The 17,472-nt window shown below is 40.2% G+C and overlaps 1 protein-coding gene across 1 annotated transcript in view; it reads left to right on the top strand.

The window, feature by feature from the left end:
• Positions 1-5,243: 5,243 nt before the first annotated feature.
• Positions 5,244-17,472, top strand: part of LOC104280248 (copine-4-like) — a gene marked incomplete at both ends in the record, with an annotated part of 44,251 nt that continues 32,022 nt past the window's right edge. Inside the window, one exon of the mRNA XM_009877833.1 lies at positions 5,244-5,431. Within this exon, the coding sequence (XP_009876135.1) occupies positions 5,244-5,431 (188 nt within the window). The remainder of the gene's footprint in view (positions 5,432-17,472) is intronic.

Below are 17,472 nucleotides of genomic sequence, written 5' to 3'. Positions count from 1 at the left end.
TGTCAAGCAGTGGAACAGGGAAGTGGTGAAGTCCCCATCCCTGGAGGGATTTAAAAGCCTTGGAGATGTGGTTAGCCTTGGGTCAGTGGTAGGCCTGGCAGTGCTGGGTTAACAGTTGGACTCTGTGACCTTAAAGGTCTTTTCCAGCCTGAATGATTCTGTGATTTCTCTGTAGCTGGTAGCCAGGGTGGATAGTGGGTAATTGTAATTTCAAATGTATTTTATGTAAGTGTAGATGACAATGCAAGGATTAACATAGTAGCCTCTTAATCTTTTTTGTTGTTCAGAACTGGCTAATTATTTTGACCATTATTTGGCTCAGATGTGTTCTAAAGGCTCTCAGCTGGGTTTATCTGATAGCAGAATTGTGACTGCTACACCTTGGAGTGAGGGGATGATTGGATTTTGCTGCAGGCTTATGTTTTTCTGAAGTATGATGGACTAGCAACTGCACTTCAATTATTTAAGATTCTTGGATAAGTAATTATATTGTAAAGCTTCAGAATTCTTCTTAAGACAAATGCTGCTTTATTTACCTTCTGATACCTAATTGAGAGAACAGTTTTTTAAAAAGCAGGAAACGCATATCCTCAGTATGAATAAACTTTCCTGTGTTTCATTTGATGTGCTGCTTAGTACAAGCAGCAAACTAAAAGAGAAATGCTAAGAAAATTGCAATGGTTTTTAGTGATAAGCAGCCAAGTAAGTATCACATGCTAGTAGCTTTGAAGGTGTTGATTTAGAGAGTTTCAATTACATTTCTGTGATTTACTGTGCTTATGTGTCACTTACACACATACCACGTATGCTTTGTGAAACTCCTCATACAGTGTTTCAAGTGGATTCAGGGGTCCTGAGCTTTTCTATGTACCAGTGTCCAGTACCTGTGCTTACACCTGCCTGGGCTTCAGATGTCGTTTCAATGGCAGGTGAATCATTTACTGCTTTGGCAGCCTGGATTTTACTGGGTCTTTGTGCTATTCAGTCCTGCTCATAAATCCTCAGCTCATGGAGCTATGTTATAGCACAGTCTGAACTTCGCTGGCGTTCCTTCCTTTTGCTTTCTAAATGCATTTTCAACTTCTATAGTTGTGAGAAAGGGCTATAGAACATCAGTTTTAATAGCTTTGCAGAAAGTGAAATTAAGAACAAATGCACTTTCTTTAATGTTTTCTGAGATTAAATATGTAATTTTCATGATTTGGGAGAAGAACACTGGGATCATTTAATGTTTTTGCTTGGCAGTATCCAGTTGTAAGTGAAGGACTGCGGCAGGCATGTTGAAGGAAATGACTGGAGAAGACAACATCTATGGGGCGCTCTGTTGTAGTGTGTCACCAGAAGCTTAGATTTGCACTTGTGGTGGAGCGTAGCAGAATGTATGGGTGTTAGCTGCCAACTCTTTCAGGGCCTTCACGTTTCATCGGATGAGTCTGACTGACTTCAGTGGGGACTGCATGGAGCAGCCAGACCTGGGCACGTTGGAGCATCTCTTGTTGCTCTGGTTATCATTCCCTGAAATGGGGTTATTTTGTATACTCTTCTGTCATGCTGCACATGTCTCCATTCCTTCCCAGTGACTTTCCCGTCTCCACTTATAGTCAAACCAGCCAGCGCTATGGTAATGAGTCCTTTTTGACTGTCAGCCTGTGTGTATTTCCATTTACACTGCTGGCACTTTGCTATGAAGCTTCTCCCCTTCTGTCCAGATAAATTACTGGCATGATGAGATCTGTCTCATTGTTCACAATAGCGCTGCTCTGGGTTCTCCAGGTCCTCCTTCCTTACCCAGTTTATTGTTCATTTTGCAAAGGGCTCTTTCAAAGTTTGGTAGATGTAACTTGAAATAATCCTCATTAATTGTTGTATGAATCAGAGAATCAAAGGAAAAGAAGAGAAGTCGTATATTTAATTGCACAAGCTACCCTGTGGAGGGGTCTAGCTAACCTATTGGCCTCTCGTTATGCAGTAATTTATATTCACATTAATCTTGACAACTGGCATTTTGTCTGTGTTAGCTGGGATCGTTTAAACTTCTGTAGCAATTTATAACATAGTTGTTTATCACTGGTTCCAATCATCGAGATACATGTGTAATACGGAAGGGTTTGCTTTTGCTGCTGCTGCTGCTCTGGGCTCTGCCTGCAGCCTCGCGATGGCCAGGTGTCTTCGCAAGTTGCTCATTAAGCACGTGGAAGATTAGTTTAATCAGCTTGCTGAGTCGGGACCTCCTGATGAATTCCCACCTTTCCTCGTTTGCACAAAGCTTATTTGCCAGCCCTGCAGCTGCATGAGAAGGAATGGGTTTGCTGCTCACAGCCAAGGAAGCCCTGATGCCAACAACTGGTGGAGTAATTCACTGAACCAGGAATTCCTGATCACAGGAAGTTTCTTACAGAAAAATGATCACTTTTCTTAATTAGTGTCATTCCCTGAAGGGGTCTATGGTCTGCTTTCTGCTGGAGCTGAATGGGTCACTAAAGACTTTTCTACCTAAAAAGCTAACAAAATTTCATCCTTTTCTATAAATCTTGCTCTTGCCGTATTTTGTGTACCTCGACCACCATAGCGGGAGATAGGATAGAAGCCTGGAACATGTTCAAGGCCTAAGAAATGTGTATTTGAAGCCAGTGAATACTTTTTTTTAAATTTCATTTTAATCTGATTCTGCTTGTCACTTAGAGCTAATGATTTCACCTAAAAATGAACAAGACTACTTAGATTCTTGATTTTGCGAGAGTTGTATCTTAAATCGAGAATCTAGAACAAAACTGGAGGAAACAATTTTCCTAGTGCTATAAGGATCATATTTAATAATGTAGACAAATGGGTTTGCATCTCTCTCAAACTGAGCAGCACTGTTTGCCAACAGAAGCTGGTAGTCTGAGCTTTATGAATTTTAAGCTGCTAACTGTAGACCTGTTTTCTTATTTACTTTTATTAGAGTGATCCAGAAACTGTAGGTTCAAAACTTTCAGTCTAGAGAATGTGTGCAGCAACAAACTGGAAACTGTGACTTGCCATTTAGTTCACTTTCATATCTGTACTATGGCTTTCCTCTCACAGATAGACCTCTTAGTGAACATTAAAGCTACATGGATGTTGAAGGAATAATGAGGTTCTAATGAAGTGAAAAAGGAAGATTTTGTAGCAAAGAAAAACAATCAATTCATTCCTTAATAACATATGCAGTTAATTGAAAAAAAAAAAACAAAACCTTCTTTAAGCAATTTAATATGTCTATGTTTATGTAAAATAATACCTTTTTTTAGCCACTTTCAGTAGGCTCAAATGCTCTTTTCCAGGCCCTAGCTTCCTGGTAATAACGACATCAGTAAAACAGCCCAAGCTGGTGATTATATTAAAAGAAGAATATAATGGTACAAAAGAAAAAGACTGTGGCTTCATTTTTCCATTGATAAATTTAGAATTTGCAAAAGCTGAAGTAATAGTTGTAGTGATGAAAAGAAATGTAATTTTATACTTACCCGCTGTTCTAAAAAAAAATGCATATAATTATTGTGGGAGGAAGAAAAATACATCTCTCCCCCTCATTCTTCTGCTTTTTCCCCCCTTCTTTTTAGTGTTGAAATGATCCAGTTTAATTAAATCACCAACCTATTTCTGCACAAAGGATGACATTTCATTAATGATGTAAGATGTGCATGAGACAGAATTAACCCAATTTTCAAATGGATTTCAATTTGGAAAGGGCAGCATGTAAAAATGTCTGGTAAATGTGTGGGCTGAGCTTGTTGAGCAGCTTTCTGAAGGAGATGGGATTATAAAATGATGAATAATTAGACAACAGTCCTTCCACCTGCCCAGTTTCTAACGTCTTTGGAATTCCAGTTGACCACAATTTAGGTACCTGACGTGGTACATCAGGGATATATGAGATAGACGAGATAGGTGAGAAGAATTGCAAATTGTTAATAAGCTTTTCTCTTGTTTTCTGCAAGAAGAGCAGATCGTCTGCCTCGTTGTCCTTCCTGAGGTTTATCTGTGTGTGTTAGAGGTCCACTCTGCAATGCAGCTCTTCTTGCTCTGAATGTAGAAATGCCTTTCTAATTTTACCTTTTGCTTTTCTAATTTTAGAATTCATAGGTAAAGTGGATATTCTCAAGGTGTGGGGTTTGTTTTCATGAAGAATCAGGGAAAGAAAACTTTGCTTCAGTTTCCATAGTGCCAAAACTTAACTTCTTTCAAAACAGTTCTCAAAAATCATTAACCTCTGAGAACAGGGTGTTGTGGAAGAGATTTGAAACAGACCACAGAAAATCCATTGATAATCTGATAAGATAAATCTGCCCTCCAGAAGTGTGTAATTGTATTTTTGCAGCCCTTACATAGGGGTAAGGGGGTAAATACACTAATTCTTGCATTAGGAGACAGATCTTTAGGGGTCAGGCTGTGACGTTCAGAATGAGTGAGCAATTGAAAGTATTTCCATATTCCTATTGACACAAAAATGATCATACAGTGATTTTTGCTAAGATCTGGATTAAAAATGGGATTGTTTTGCTTCTATTAAGACCAAAGGCTTGAGTGGTAATTGTAATGAAGTAAGGGCCAGAGGTGCCAGCTGCCTGCATTCATGAAACTCAAATTCCTGACCCAAAAGAGCAGCCACTACATAACAACAAGATTTGCCAGCGTAAATATCCTGCCCTTCTGCTTAGAACATCAATCAATCTTCACTACTTGCTTAGGAATGAGGGGAGGTAATCTTCTGCAGCAAGTGTGGGAATAGGGAGAGAAATGTGTTTTGGAATTGAAGGTTGATATGAAAGGAACCTTCTAGGGCATTTAGGCAAAAAGCTGGTGTAAGATGAAGTGCATGCTTTATAGATGGAGTATGGAGAAATAAAATCAGACTGAAGGAGTATTGAACAAATTTAATTTAGCCTTGTTACTGGAATAAGGCATTTTCAGGAGAAATTCAGAGTTGCTGTCCTGCCCATGTGGAGCAGGAAAAGAGCTGGAAGTCAAGGTCATGGTTCACTCCTGGAATTTAGGGGCATGGTGGAAAATTTTGTTTTGAACTTGATTTATTTCTAACCATACAAGATGATGCATTTTGTTCTTCTGTAGGTATTCCTTTGATTTTATTTTTCCCCTTTTACTATGGCTGCGGTTCAATTACAGTGTCCCGCTGGTGAGCACGTTGTGTTGGCTTCTGTGTGGAAGACAGGACTGAACCATGCCCGTGCTGGTCTTAATGGTCTTTTTCTCTCTTTCAGAAAAAGGAATGAAGAAAATGAGCAACATCTATGAATCAGCAGCCAATACCCTGGGAATTTTTAACAGCCCATGCCTGACTAAAGTGGAGCTGCGAGTTGCATGCAAAGGCATATCAGACAGGGATGCCCTCTCAAAACCAGATCCTTGTGTTATCCTTAAAATGCAGTCGCATGGCCAGTGGTTTGAGGTGAGTATTTAATACAATCAAAAGTATTCTACTGATGCTTTAGAGTGATGGAGACAAACTGAGACAAAATTCAAATGGTGGAAACAATAAAGAGAAGCAGCAATTTGAAGCCTGTGGCGTAATCTTGTAAGAGTGAAAAGAGACTTTCCATTAACTCTAACACACTTTGAATCAGACTCTTAATGACACTTAGAGCTTCTCTTTGGAGCCTGGATTAAAAATGAAGATGATCAAAGAATGAAGCGTTGTAAAATGTTTCCTTTTAGGCACTCATGTTTCATAAAAGCTGTATAATAGCAGAGATAATGATAGTGACCATCATGCATTCCAGCCTAAAGAAGAAGAATGTTGTATAAAGAGACATGTTTATTACTAGTTGGCAAGGAATTTGATGACAGAGTAGCTTGATTTGCAAATTTCGAGCATTACAGCTGGATTCACACTTGAAGTTAGTACTTAAACTAATGCGTTTGCCTTATCAATTTGCCTTGTATTGCAGATTGCATGTTTGATTGAAATCCTACTTTGTGTTGCTTTACCTAATCTTAGAAACCATTTGATTGATAAATGGAAACACAATGTCTTAGAGATGTGCAGACTGTAAATTAAGAACATTAGAATGGAATGTAGTCTTTTAAATGACATCTGGTTGTTTATTTTATTTAAAAGTTACACGCAAGTGCTAGTGGTTAATCAAGCTAAAATATGTGGAAAAAATAGGAAGTAATTATTAATCCAGTTAATTTTGAGTATTGATCCTTCTCTTTTCAATGCTTTCAGCATTAGAATAAGATCATGTTATCTATCAGAAGATAAAAATAATAATAGCTGTGAGCACATGAAGAAAATAAATCATGAATTTAGGATTTTAATTTAGCATTTTCAGTCAAATTTTGTAAGGCTTTGGGGATTTTGTTCCAGTTATTCCAACTGTGTGGTTTTGACCTATGGACCTCTGAGATTTTTCCAGTGCTGCTTCAGCACCAGCATAGCAAAGTGAAGGTTTTGGGGCAGTATTCTTCCGCTTTTCTTAGCTCACTGCTGTGGGACCATTAGATAGGTCCCTGGTAGAAAATCAGTCTATGAGCAGAAAAAAAACCTCTCACGATTCTCCTGGTGCTACAGATCTGTGTCATAGAATCATAGAATAGTTTCAGTTGGAAGAGACCTTAAAGATCATAGAGTCCAGCTTTTGTCCCAGCCCTATCAACCTACTAAACTATGCCCCCAATGCAACATCTAGTCATCTCTTAAACACTTCCAGGATCAGTGACTCAACCACCTCCCTGGGCAGCCCCTTGCAATGGTTGACAACCCTTTAAGTAAAGAAATTCCTCCTAATATCTAACCTGAATCTCCCCTGGCACAATTTAAATCCATTTCGCCTTGTCCTATCACTCTCCACTAAGGAGAACAGACCAATCCCCACCTCTCTACAACCTCCCTTCAGGTAGTTGTAGAGAGCGATGAGGTCTTCCCTCAATCTCCTCTTCTCTAGGATAAACAGCCCCTGATCTCTCAGCCTTTCCTCATAAGACTTGTATTCTAAGCCCTTTACCAGTTTGGCAGCCCACCTCTGTACCCTCTCCAGCACCTCAGTGTCCCTCTTGTAGTGAGGGGCCCAAAACTGGACATATTACTTGAAGTGAGGCCTCACCACAGCTGAGTAGAGGGGCATGATCACCTCCCTGCTCCTGCTCACTATGCCGTTTCTGATCCAGGCCAGGATGCCATTGGCCTCCTTGGCCAGCTGGGCACACTGCTGGCTCATGTTCAGCTGGCCACCTATTAACAGCCCGAGGTCCCTCTCTGCCTGGCAGCTCTCCAGCCACTCCTCCTCAAGCCTTCATGTCATTGAAATGTAAGATGATATAATAACCCAAAAACAGGTATTCCCAGCTAGCCATGTAGGAAGGACCATTGAGCTGCACTTATATGTAATCACTGAAATAGTAGGAATTAACCAAGCAATGGATTAAAGGTCAGAAGTGAGACCCCCCTGTTGGGAAAGGGCAGGCTGAAATCTTTTGGGCCATTTTCAGTTCTGTTTGTGAGTGCATTTCACACAGTTTATCTGTGGCCAGTTGTGAGCAGGGTAAGTGGCTTTAAAATATGCATTCTGGTATTGTAATGGAGATTCCCTTTACTTGGTGTAGGTTTTAATTTGGAAAGTGATTGATCTGAATAGAGCAACTGTTGCAGAACAGATCAGCTCACTGATACGATTCTCATCTTAGCTCAGTTGCTCCTACTGTTTAATGAAAGTCTAGGGTTTTCATTTCAGTGTGAACAGAAAGTTTTTTATTAGTTCACATTCCTGTCAGCGCCACGGAGCTAATACAGCTCTGACATGATGATTTCCTATTCCAGCCAGCACATTCTCAACAGAATTTTTAATTAAGTTCCAGTTGCTGAGCTAAATTGAACAGAGTTACTCAGGTATAGCTGAAGACATAATTTGACTGGGATAATCTTCTGGTGATGACAACCAATGAACCAGCAAGACCTGAGACAGAGAGAGTCTAATAATTTAAAAATAAATAAATAAATAAATCTAGTTGTCATTGAAGTGAGTATATTTGACTTAGAAATGACTAAATGGCAGCCTAAGAGTTATGCATTTAGAGACGCTGGAACGCAAGGGATTCACTCTACGGATGCAGGCGATCCCTGACAGGGAGGAATCTCTGCATATTTGTCGCCAGGAAAATTTTCATAAAATATGTCAGGCTGTCGCTGAGGAAATAAATCATTATGTTTTTTCAGTTCTGCAGTACTGTGTGTGCATATGTGTGTGTTTGTATAAATTATGCCACCCGCACATATCTATAGAATGAAAATATCTGTGCTGTTGTAGAGTGGGTAGGTGCTGTTTCCAGAGATTGGCAAGGGCATATATATGTGGGGGAGGGGAAATCCATTTTTTTTTAAACGTGGTGGATTTTCTGGTTTTATTGCTGGTTTGTGTTTTTTTTTTTTTCTTTTATTTGGTTTTGGTGTTTTGTTTTTACAGAGGTTCCCCCATAGACAAGTCCCTATGTGTGCCATTGTGCACACATACCTGCCCTCCTCATTTCTCTGTGGATGTATGTTGATGCTGTGCGAAAAGCACTATCTTCACCAATCTAGAATTAAAATGATATAGTGGGTCTCCCAGGAAAATCATCGGTTTATGCTTTCTCTCATATCAACTTTGTATTTTTAGGCTGCTATGACGGGGGGGATATAGCAGAATTTAAGATTGTGCTGTCCATGTGTACTAGAAGACAATTTGAAGTCTTTGCCTGTATTTGTTTTTCCCCATGGTCCTCTAATTCCAGTGACCTTCTCCTTCCTCTGCCCCCCACCTGCCCCAGCTCCGGTTTCCATTCCCAGCATCTGGTGCCTCATTCTGCTCCTCTGCATGTTGAAGGGTGCGGAGATTCCCTGCCCCTTCCCAGCATGGGAGAAGGATCTGAAGGGAAGACCTTTGGGCAGAGTTCAGTTCCTTGTTTCTATAGATACCCAAAAATCTCTCTCGTTTTTCCATCCATGGCTGTTACAGCCCACCACAGAAACCAACAAGCCATGAAATGGGAGAGTCTGTGAGTTGACATCTTCCATGACTTGACAAAACTGTTTCAAAATAACTACAAAAGCAAAGGGGGGGAATAACATATGTGTGTGTTCATTTCTCAAGGAGTATTCCTAGAAGATGATGCCGAAGAGTTTTTCAGGTGTCGTTAGATACCACTTGTTCTAACACATCAGACAGAAAGCTGTGACCACCATAGCGCTGTGTCTGTGCATATGCCTTTATAGCCTGTTGTATCCTCATAATTCAATATTGCACTTCTTTCTCCTTTTTTAAGTGTGTGTATTGATGCTAATGAATGCCTCTTTGCTCACTAGTGGCAACCTCTGTTGCTGCCAAGATTTACTTTCAGCTTCTGCTTTCTGCTGCTGGTAAGCTTCCCTGAAGTCTCTCTTTATGGTGGGAATGACAAAGACAGCTCATCTTCTTCAACCACACTGGAAGTCTGTGGGGTCAGGCTGCAGGCTAATTGAATATTTTATCTCGGCCCATTCTTAGCCTGAATTAGTGTAATTGGATCTTTGACTTTCCAAATGTACTATTTTGGAGGCATCCTGTGTTTCAAGTGTTTGCCAGTTGAAGAGCTCCTGTCATTAACTCTTTCAGGAAAAAGACAAGTTTTCCACATGGAAGGAATCTACTGTGAAGTTTTCCTCTGCATTGTGCTGACCATCTTTCATAATATTCCATTCAGCTCCTGATACACGGAATACATTTCTACACACACATGCATAAACTCAAAACCTGGAATTGCATTTTATATTACTGTTCCTTTTAAAAAGGAAGACAACTCTCTTCCTCTCCCGGGTCTTTCCCAACTACTGATGCAGTCAGGAGTGAAAACTAATCTTTTGTGTTGGCAAATACTTTATTAGAAGCTGGCCCTGGGAATTTTTTCCTCCTGTGCCTAGTTCAGAAACATGAACAGCATTAAGTTTTGATGAGATTTTTCTTTTTACACCCCAGGTAGTAATAAATGTGTATTTATTTTAAATCCATTGAATAATAACTCATTTTTTGCTTTTGTCTCATCCATCACTGCTGCTTTCTCTTGAGCCTACTCCTTGTCTCAGCATTTAAACGCAGCCACAGCACTACTTTTCCCGTGTTTAAAAATCAACCAGTCTTTAAACTCGAACTCATTTGAATCAGACAGATTGTCTCAACTCAAGTCAAATACTGTCACGTTGAGTCGATATATATATGCACTATCATCATGTTCCGCTAGCTCAAACAGCAATTTCTCCTCCTGCAGTGCAATTTGTGGAATGTTTTGCTTGTGTGAGGGAGAGAAAGGCAGACCCTGAAGGAGGGGAAGAGGAACTTGGCATTGCAGAAGTCTCTGTTCTTGCCAGGAGTGCTTAGTGTGAGACCCTTGGTCCTGCCTGTCCAGCTAAATCTCTTCAGGTCCTGCTGTCTTTGTGTCATGGCAAAGTAAAAAGGTTTTTCTCATAGCTTGCATAAATTAATAAAACTAAGTGTACTCCTGGGAAGTCAGGAGGGGGCACTTAGACCCGGTAAAAACAACATGGTCTCTCTTCGATCCTGTGTTCTGGAGCATCCTCCACTGGGAAGATCTGCTTTTGGGACCGACGTCCCAGAGCTTTCTGCCTCTGGGAGAGCCGTGGAAATGGAGGGATTGAAAGACTTGTGGGATCACGTTTTTCCACATTAGACAAGTTATCTGCTTAAAAATCAGTTTAATACTGTACTAGCTTAGGTGAAAATCTGAGGACCTATACTTGTTCCAGTGTATGAGGAGTTGTGGAAATGACTGAAGAGCTCCGCTTGTTTCTTGCTGTGCACTTACCTTCCCATTTGTACTGCTGAAGGGACAGCTGAGCTGGGTGTTCACTTGTCAGGTTTCTCTGTGCTTTTGCAAACATTTGTGTGTTGCAGCTTTTAGGAATGTCTTGAATGGTTTTAAGCTACCTGAAAGTTTTGCCTTCAGCTGAATTGTTGAGTAATTTGATTGCAGATATGAAATAACAAGAAATAACTGAGAGGAGTTCTCATTTATTCTTGCATTTGTCACATCTAGTGAAAAATACGGCTCTTTTAATAAGTGCAATTTTTTTGCCTTGAACAGGGCAATTTTGTAGTGCCTCCTCCCCAGTTGTGGATATTTCTTTGCTCCTATTGCACTTTCCATCAATCTGTCTAATGATCCTAAGACATGCTTGCAAATACTGCCTTTAGCCATGTATGATGTGTCTCAATTCATGCTTCGCTAACTTTTCACAACTTTTTCTCAGGATAACTTTCCATGAAAGCCATGACTCTTAGCAGTGTTCTTAGTCATATTAATAAAACAAGAGTTTTCTGATATTTACTTGATAAATCAGGTCAAGCCTTGTACTTTTGTTATATGAGTAGGGTAAAAAAAAAAACACAAAACCCCTTCACTTTAAGCTATCCGGAATAGGAAGGCTTTATAGTGCTCCCACTGTGTTATTAATACTGTCTTGGTAATCTGTTACAGTTGGTATGTTTATAGAACAGGTATGAAGTTGTCTGTCACATCTGTAAGACTGAATACTGGTTTATCCAGCGCATCAGGAGTAGATCTGAGGGCTTGCAAATACCTCCCTTTCCATGGCTAACTGAGAGTGGTTATTTTCTTCTACTGCACAAAGAAATCAGGCTTTCTCTAAAATCTGTAGCAGTAATCCCTGATTGCGCAGAAAAGGACACTTGAGCTTTTCTGTACAAGAGTGTGTAAAGATAGCCTGTAAGCAGAGTGACAGCCTTGTCAGGATGAGCCATCCAGGATGAACTTAAGAAGAGTTAGCTTTCTCTCCATCTCTCCCTTTCACTCGGGAATTAAAACAGATTGTGAAATAAAAGCTGGGATGTGTTTTTTCGTGCAATACTGTACTAGGGCTTTGCAGATACAGATCCTCAGAAGAGCTTTTTCAGAAACATTCAGTGAATAAAGGAAGCCGAAGAGCTGATAACATTCAAAAAAATACATTTTTGATTCTTTTGTCCTCCTTCTGTGCAGTTTAACTATCTATTCATCAAACATGCAGTAGTTTAAACTTAGAGGAAGTGTCTAAGGCTGTTTTTATCACAGGCAATGTGGATGATTTCAGTTTTGGTCAGTGACGCACCTATCTCTTGTGACCTAATTACTACAGATGCACAAACTTCACACATCTCCAGGACCAATTTTAAGCTTGACCTGGCTTTAGTGGTCTCACAGGTTGTGATAAATCTACAGTAAACAGGTATCTTTGGCGCTGATTTCTCAGTAGATAATTCCCTTAATTGATCTGGCATGCTAGATCTTAACCTATAGCATCAGACCCTCTCATCCTGGTTTCCACTTAGAAAACAATGACTGCTTCATGACGAGTAGGTTTCTGTCACTCTTGAATCTTACTTGTCAAAAAAAGGGGCTTTTTGCTTGTCAGCTCACAGCTTGCAGGCCACCACCTTGCCTGGAAGGATGCTCTTGGGCTTTCATTGCAACTTTGCTGTTGGTGTTTCACATTTTCTCTTTGGAAGCACGTCAAAGTAAAACATCAGAATTACAGTATTTTCTTTATTTTACTACCCTTTGCATTGTCCAGAAGATCCCAGATGGTAGCACGTGTGAACTAGTAAGAGACTGACTTTGGAGGAGTTCAGCCAGCTCCTTTATAATTTAAGTTGAAATTCATTATTAAATATTAACTGCAACTATGTGAGGTAAATGTCACTTGGTGAGATTCCCTTTTTTTTTTTTTTTTTTTGTTCCATGCCACCAACCCAGGCAGTTGTGTTTTTGAAGCTGAAAGCTGTCTGATGTTGTAACACAAATTTATTGTGCTATACTTAAAAAGAGGGAAAACCATGAGGTTTGAGGCTTTCATTTTTCATGTGTTTGAAAAACCTCCTTGCTTTACCCTTGCATCAGCCAGCTCGTGCGTGCGGTTGCCCAGGTTTTGGTTGGTTGTGGATTTGCTGCTCAGCGTTACATTGCAATGTTAGCATCAAAAATAAAGTTCTCACAGTGTTTGCATTCTTGGCTTTTAAATCTATTTTGCAGGTTTCCTTTTTCAGGATTGATCTTACGTTGTGCTTTGAAGTGGCTTGTGTCCTAACGTTCAGGTGTCCCTGCTTTTTGTGTGGGAGAGCGTGGTTGCAAATCGCACTTTTAATAGAAAATAATGCACTTAGCATAGCTCTTTTAGCTAGATATTTTTGTCACTGAGCTTTTCTTTTATAATAGAAGCCTTTACAATTCACGTAGTTTGGAGCTAAATTACTGCACTTTAAGGAACCATTCAAAAGCTGAAGTTTTGCTTTGTAATGTAGCAGAGAACACGTACAACTCTTCTAAGCTGCACAATGGCAATTTGTGTAATTTTTTAAGGGCAGTACTAAGAACCCCGAGGAATATATACATCTATAGCAAACTTTGAAACCACAGAAGTCTGTATTTTTAAATATGTTTTAATTGTATCAGTTGGGAATATTTTTAAATCAGATTCTAATACAGTTCACAGAGTTTACGTTGTCGTCATTTGCCTCTTCCATCTGTATCTCCTCTGTCAAAGCAGCCGTGTGCTCTTATGCTTTTAACTGAAGCATGGCTGATGTGGGCTAATTTTTTTTTTTTTCTTCTTTTCATTGTATCACTCTACTTTTTCTGCTGATTTCAGCTGGAGTTGGAGGTCGGTCTATTTAAAGAACACACAGTTTTTATCTCAACGCCTCTTGCGGACTGTTGTATAATTTGGCTCCTCCTGGGGAATTTTTGCGGCACAAACACGTAATTTACTGACCATCTGCCTGCCTTTGCCTTCTGCTTTCATTATGGGTGTGAGGAGGAGAAGCTGAAAGGAGGCAGCCGTGTAACCTGCATGCAGCACCGGCTGCTGACCAAGCCGCCCACCGCAGTGTCATTCAGAAGTCAGCTTTGAGCCAGATGTTTCTGTCAGGACATGGAATACGAAGGAAGGCTGAGTGTCTCACGTAGCACTGAGAAGTGTTTAGGATGGATTAGTTTGTTCTTAAATTAGTTGTTCGGGCTTTTTCGTGACTGTTGATTTCCATACAGCTCTATATTGCCTTCAGCCAGCGTTCAGGAATCCTCGGCTATGCCTGTCTTTCTGACCAGTCTTCTCTTATGGCAGCCCTGGGACACCTCGTTGTGCCCAAGCAGGGAGCTGCTGGAAGTCCCGAATGATGCGGCTTTTGCCTTCCTGCAGCAGTTGCAGTATCTGCGGTCGACCATGGTGCATGTGCAGAGTGGTGCTTCATGTGGCACATTCCAGCAGGTGTAGGTGTGACGGATGGATTCTTCACCATCACTGATGACAGTAATCTCCTAAATGTGTGCAAACTCAGGCCTACAGTTGTCTTTTTGCTCTGGTGATTTTTTTCCCGCTTACCCTGCTGTTGTCTGTCTTAATAAACTGCTTAGATCCAAGCTCCTAGGGGCAGGAAATACCTCTGTTGTTTTATTTGCAAAGGTTAGTAAGAACCTTACCTAGGTCTCTAGGTGCTATCACGCTGTAAATAATCATAACGGTAGGCCACTGAGTAGTAGTAAGTCTGATATAGCTGAAGCAAACTAGTAGCTTGCCCTGGAGGGAAAGCTTTTATTTGAAGTGTGGAGAAGAGAGAGCAAAACATACATAGACTGCTTTTTTTTATATCTCTGCTTTAGAGAAAATATTAATCATGGCTTGTCACTTAACTTGGCCAGAGCTATCTTGTTGCAGCTTGCTTTTTTTTTTTTTTTCCCGTAAAAACCCAATTACTCTGCAGCATGGAGTGTTTTGATTGAGAGACACTTTTTAAAGATCAGCATTCATGGCATGTGCACTGAAGAGCAATTTAAAATTAAAAGGCTGCTTTAGACTTTTAAGAGCACCTGGATCTTATTTTAGAAGCAATTGAAACTCCGGGCCAGCACCTTATAGGGTAATTTAAATTCTTCTTTTTTTTTTTTTTTTTTTTTGCATACTTGGTGAGGAATTGATTTGAACAGCGTGGTGCTGAGCTCTTCAGGTTTTGAAGTACTTCCAATTTCCAATCACATTTAGCTGCAGATCGTGATCTTCTCCTCTTGGTCTTACGAGGCCAGCCATCTTCAGAGTATCAGCCAGACAGAAATGAATATAGGCTATGGATTTATCAAACATTTTATTTCATTTATTTCTTCCCTTTTGCTTGCGCATAGAAGTTCCTTAGCTCAACAAGAAGACGCTTAAAAGTTTCAAAAGAGAATACAGGTATGGATAAGCAGCCAATTCTACTATATCAGTATTTGAAGTATTTTCATCCATAAAATGCTGATAAGCAATGCAGTAACTTCCGCGTATTGGTTTGTATACTGCAAATGTGAAACAGTGAAGATGACATCCAGCAGCATAAGCATCTCCCTGTACTGGGTGCATTTCTAATAAGAGGCTGGAGGAAGCTGATGTTGTTTCTTTGGGGAAAAGCTCAGTGTATTTTTGCCTTTGGGTTGGGATAAATAAAACATCATAAGATACATAAGAGAATTTCACTGGAGTGCGGGGGAGGAGAATATAAAGTCTGAATATTTTGTTTTCTGTCTGAATCACTAATGCACTACCAGCCAGTTTAATTAGAATAATTAGTCATGAAATATATAATTGGTCTGAATCTTCCTGCAGATTATATAGAGAGCTCTTGAAGAGGAATGTGGTTATTGGATACTGATCCTGCAAACACTGAGGCAGGCTTGGCTCGGTGTGTGTGCCGGGATGTGCAGCTGGCTGCCCTTTAGCCTGGGGGCTTCCTTGACGGGCTGTTTTGTTGCGTTTTAACATTTAAGATCTACTTTCATTATAAATCATGAATGAATGATGTGTCCTTGATTTCTGCAGGTCAGGAGCACGGGTGTCCCAGCTAGTGCTATGCATAGTCCCATCCATGTCAGTAGGTTAGTCTTGGTACAACAGTGAAGTGTTTTAACTCGTGTTTGCAAGTTTTACACTAGTACGAGCTTATTGTGAGCTGAAGGGAAAGGATGCATAAGAAGTGCTCCTGCTGGTGTGTTTCCTAGATACTGTTTGCCCAAATTTTGAATTTCTGCTGACAAAGAGTCTGCAACTGCATTCCTTTTGGCATCCCAATCAGTGGGATGATGGAATGCTGATGCAGATGGGAGATATTTTGGCCTAGAAACATGTGAAATGTCAGTCTTGTCTTAATTGCATAGTATCTAATGGTACCAGTTTTAAGTTCTCCCAGTTTCCTGAGGAAGTAAAAATGAGAGACGTGATTTCCTTACCTTAGTTGTTTCTTATGTAAAAATTATTTCTCACCTTGAGATTGTGTGACCGTTTCATTACAAGTGGTAAATTCAGTGCTCCAAGAAATCCTGTAAAGGTGTTTAGGCAGCCCTGCTATATGCATAGGATTTTCTGCTTGTGGCATATGCATATGTGCTTTGCTCTGGTCTGGTGATCTGGCTGACTGTAACAGTACATTCTATGCATCAAGTCTGTGAGAAAACTTAGTTTTTGTTATATTTGACCACAAAGAACAGTTGAAAGCTTATGAAATTATTACTATTTTCGTGGTACTTCAGTTGATTAAATTTTTATTTTCTTTTTGGTGCACTCTACAATGTTGAGTACAAAGATGTGTGATTCAGCAAGAGCTGTGGAAGGATTTCTGTTGCTGCAGCGGATGAGATTGCTGGTACTGCAAAGCCGACTGAGATAAAAACAAGGGAATCTGGTATTTCTACAGGGTGAGACCATGCCAGCCTGCAGCCTCCCTTCCGAGATGGGTGCTGGGTGCTCGGTCCGAGACCAGTTCCACGCTCTGCAGCACGCAGCAGCATTTCTAGCGATAAGCTTGTCAAAATAAACAGTCTCGCTTGTAAAAATATGTATCTGGAATGTGTTGCCTGCCAATGCATATTCATGTCTTCAATGCAAATATCTCCCTTCCCTGTGCGTATTGTGGATGTTTGCCCTCTCTATTTGGGTTGCGTATAGTGTGGCATGTAAATAAGAGATGACAAGTTGTGTAATAAGTGGAGGGGGGAGGAAAAGAGGAGTTAAAGGGATTTGATTTAATAAGAAATACGCATAATTTACACACAGGACACTATTCCACTCTGGTTTTGCATACTTTAATTGTAAATCCCATGGCTTCCTACCAACCAGCTTCTTGCAAATAATAGTCTTTTACTAGCCTTAAAGACAAAATTTCTCAGATGAAGTTTGCTTGCTAGAATAAGCACCCTGCAGTGGTTTAGCTCTACACTAAAGTTTGTAAATGTCCTTGTTTCTTTGCAACGTGAAGACACGTACGTCGCATTGACTAGATAAATTAAATATACGGCACGAGTGAGAAGATGTGGTTTAGGTAATGTTTTTAGCACACCCACGAGTTGGCAATACAAATGATTTTAGGATGGATTTCTGTCTCTCTGACCTATAAATGATCTAAGCTGATGGCTCAAATGAATATTAAGGTGCTGAGGTACCCT

The sequence above is a fragment of the Apaloderma vittatum genome, unplaced genomic scaffold, assembly GCF_000703405.1.
Source record: "Apaloderma vittatum isolate BGI_N311 unplaced genomic scaffold, ASM70340v1 scaffold19320, whole genome shotgun sequence".
NCBI lineage: Eukaryota > Metazoa > Chordata > Aves > Trogoniformes > Trogonidae > Apaloderma > Apaloderma vittatum.
This window is presented reverse-complemented; position numbering and strand designations above follow the sequence as displayed.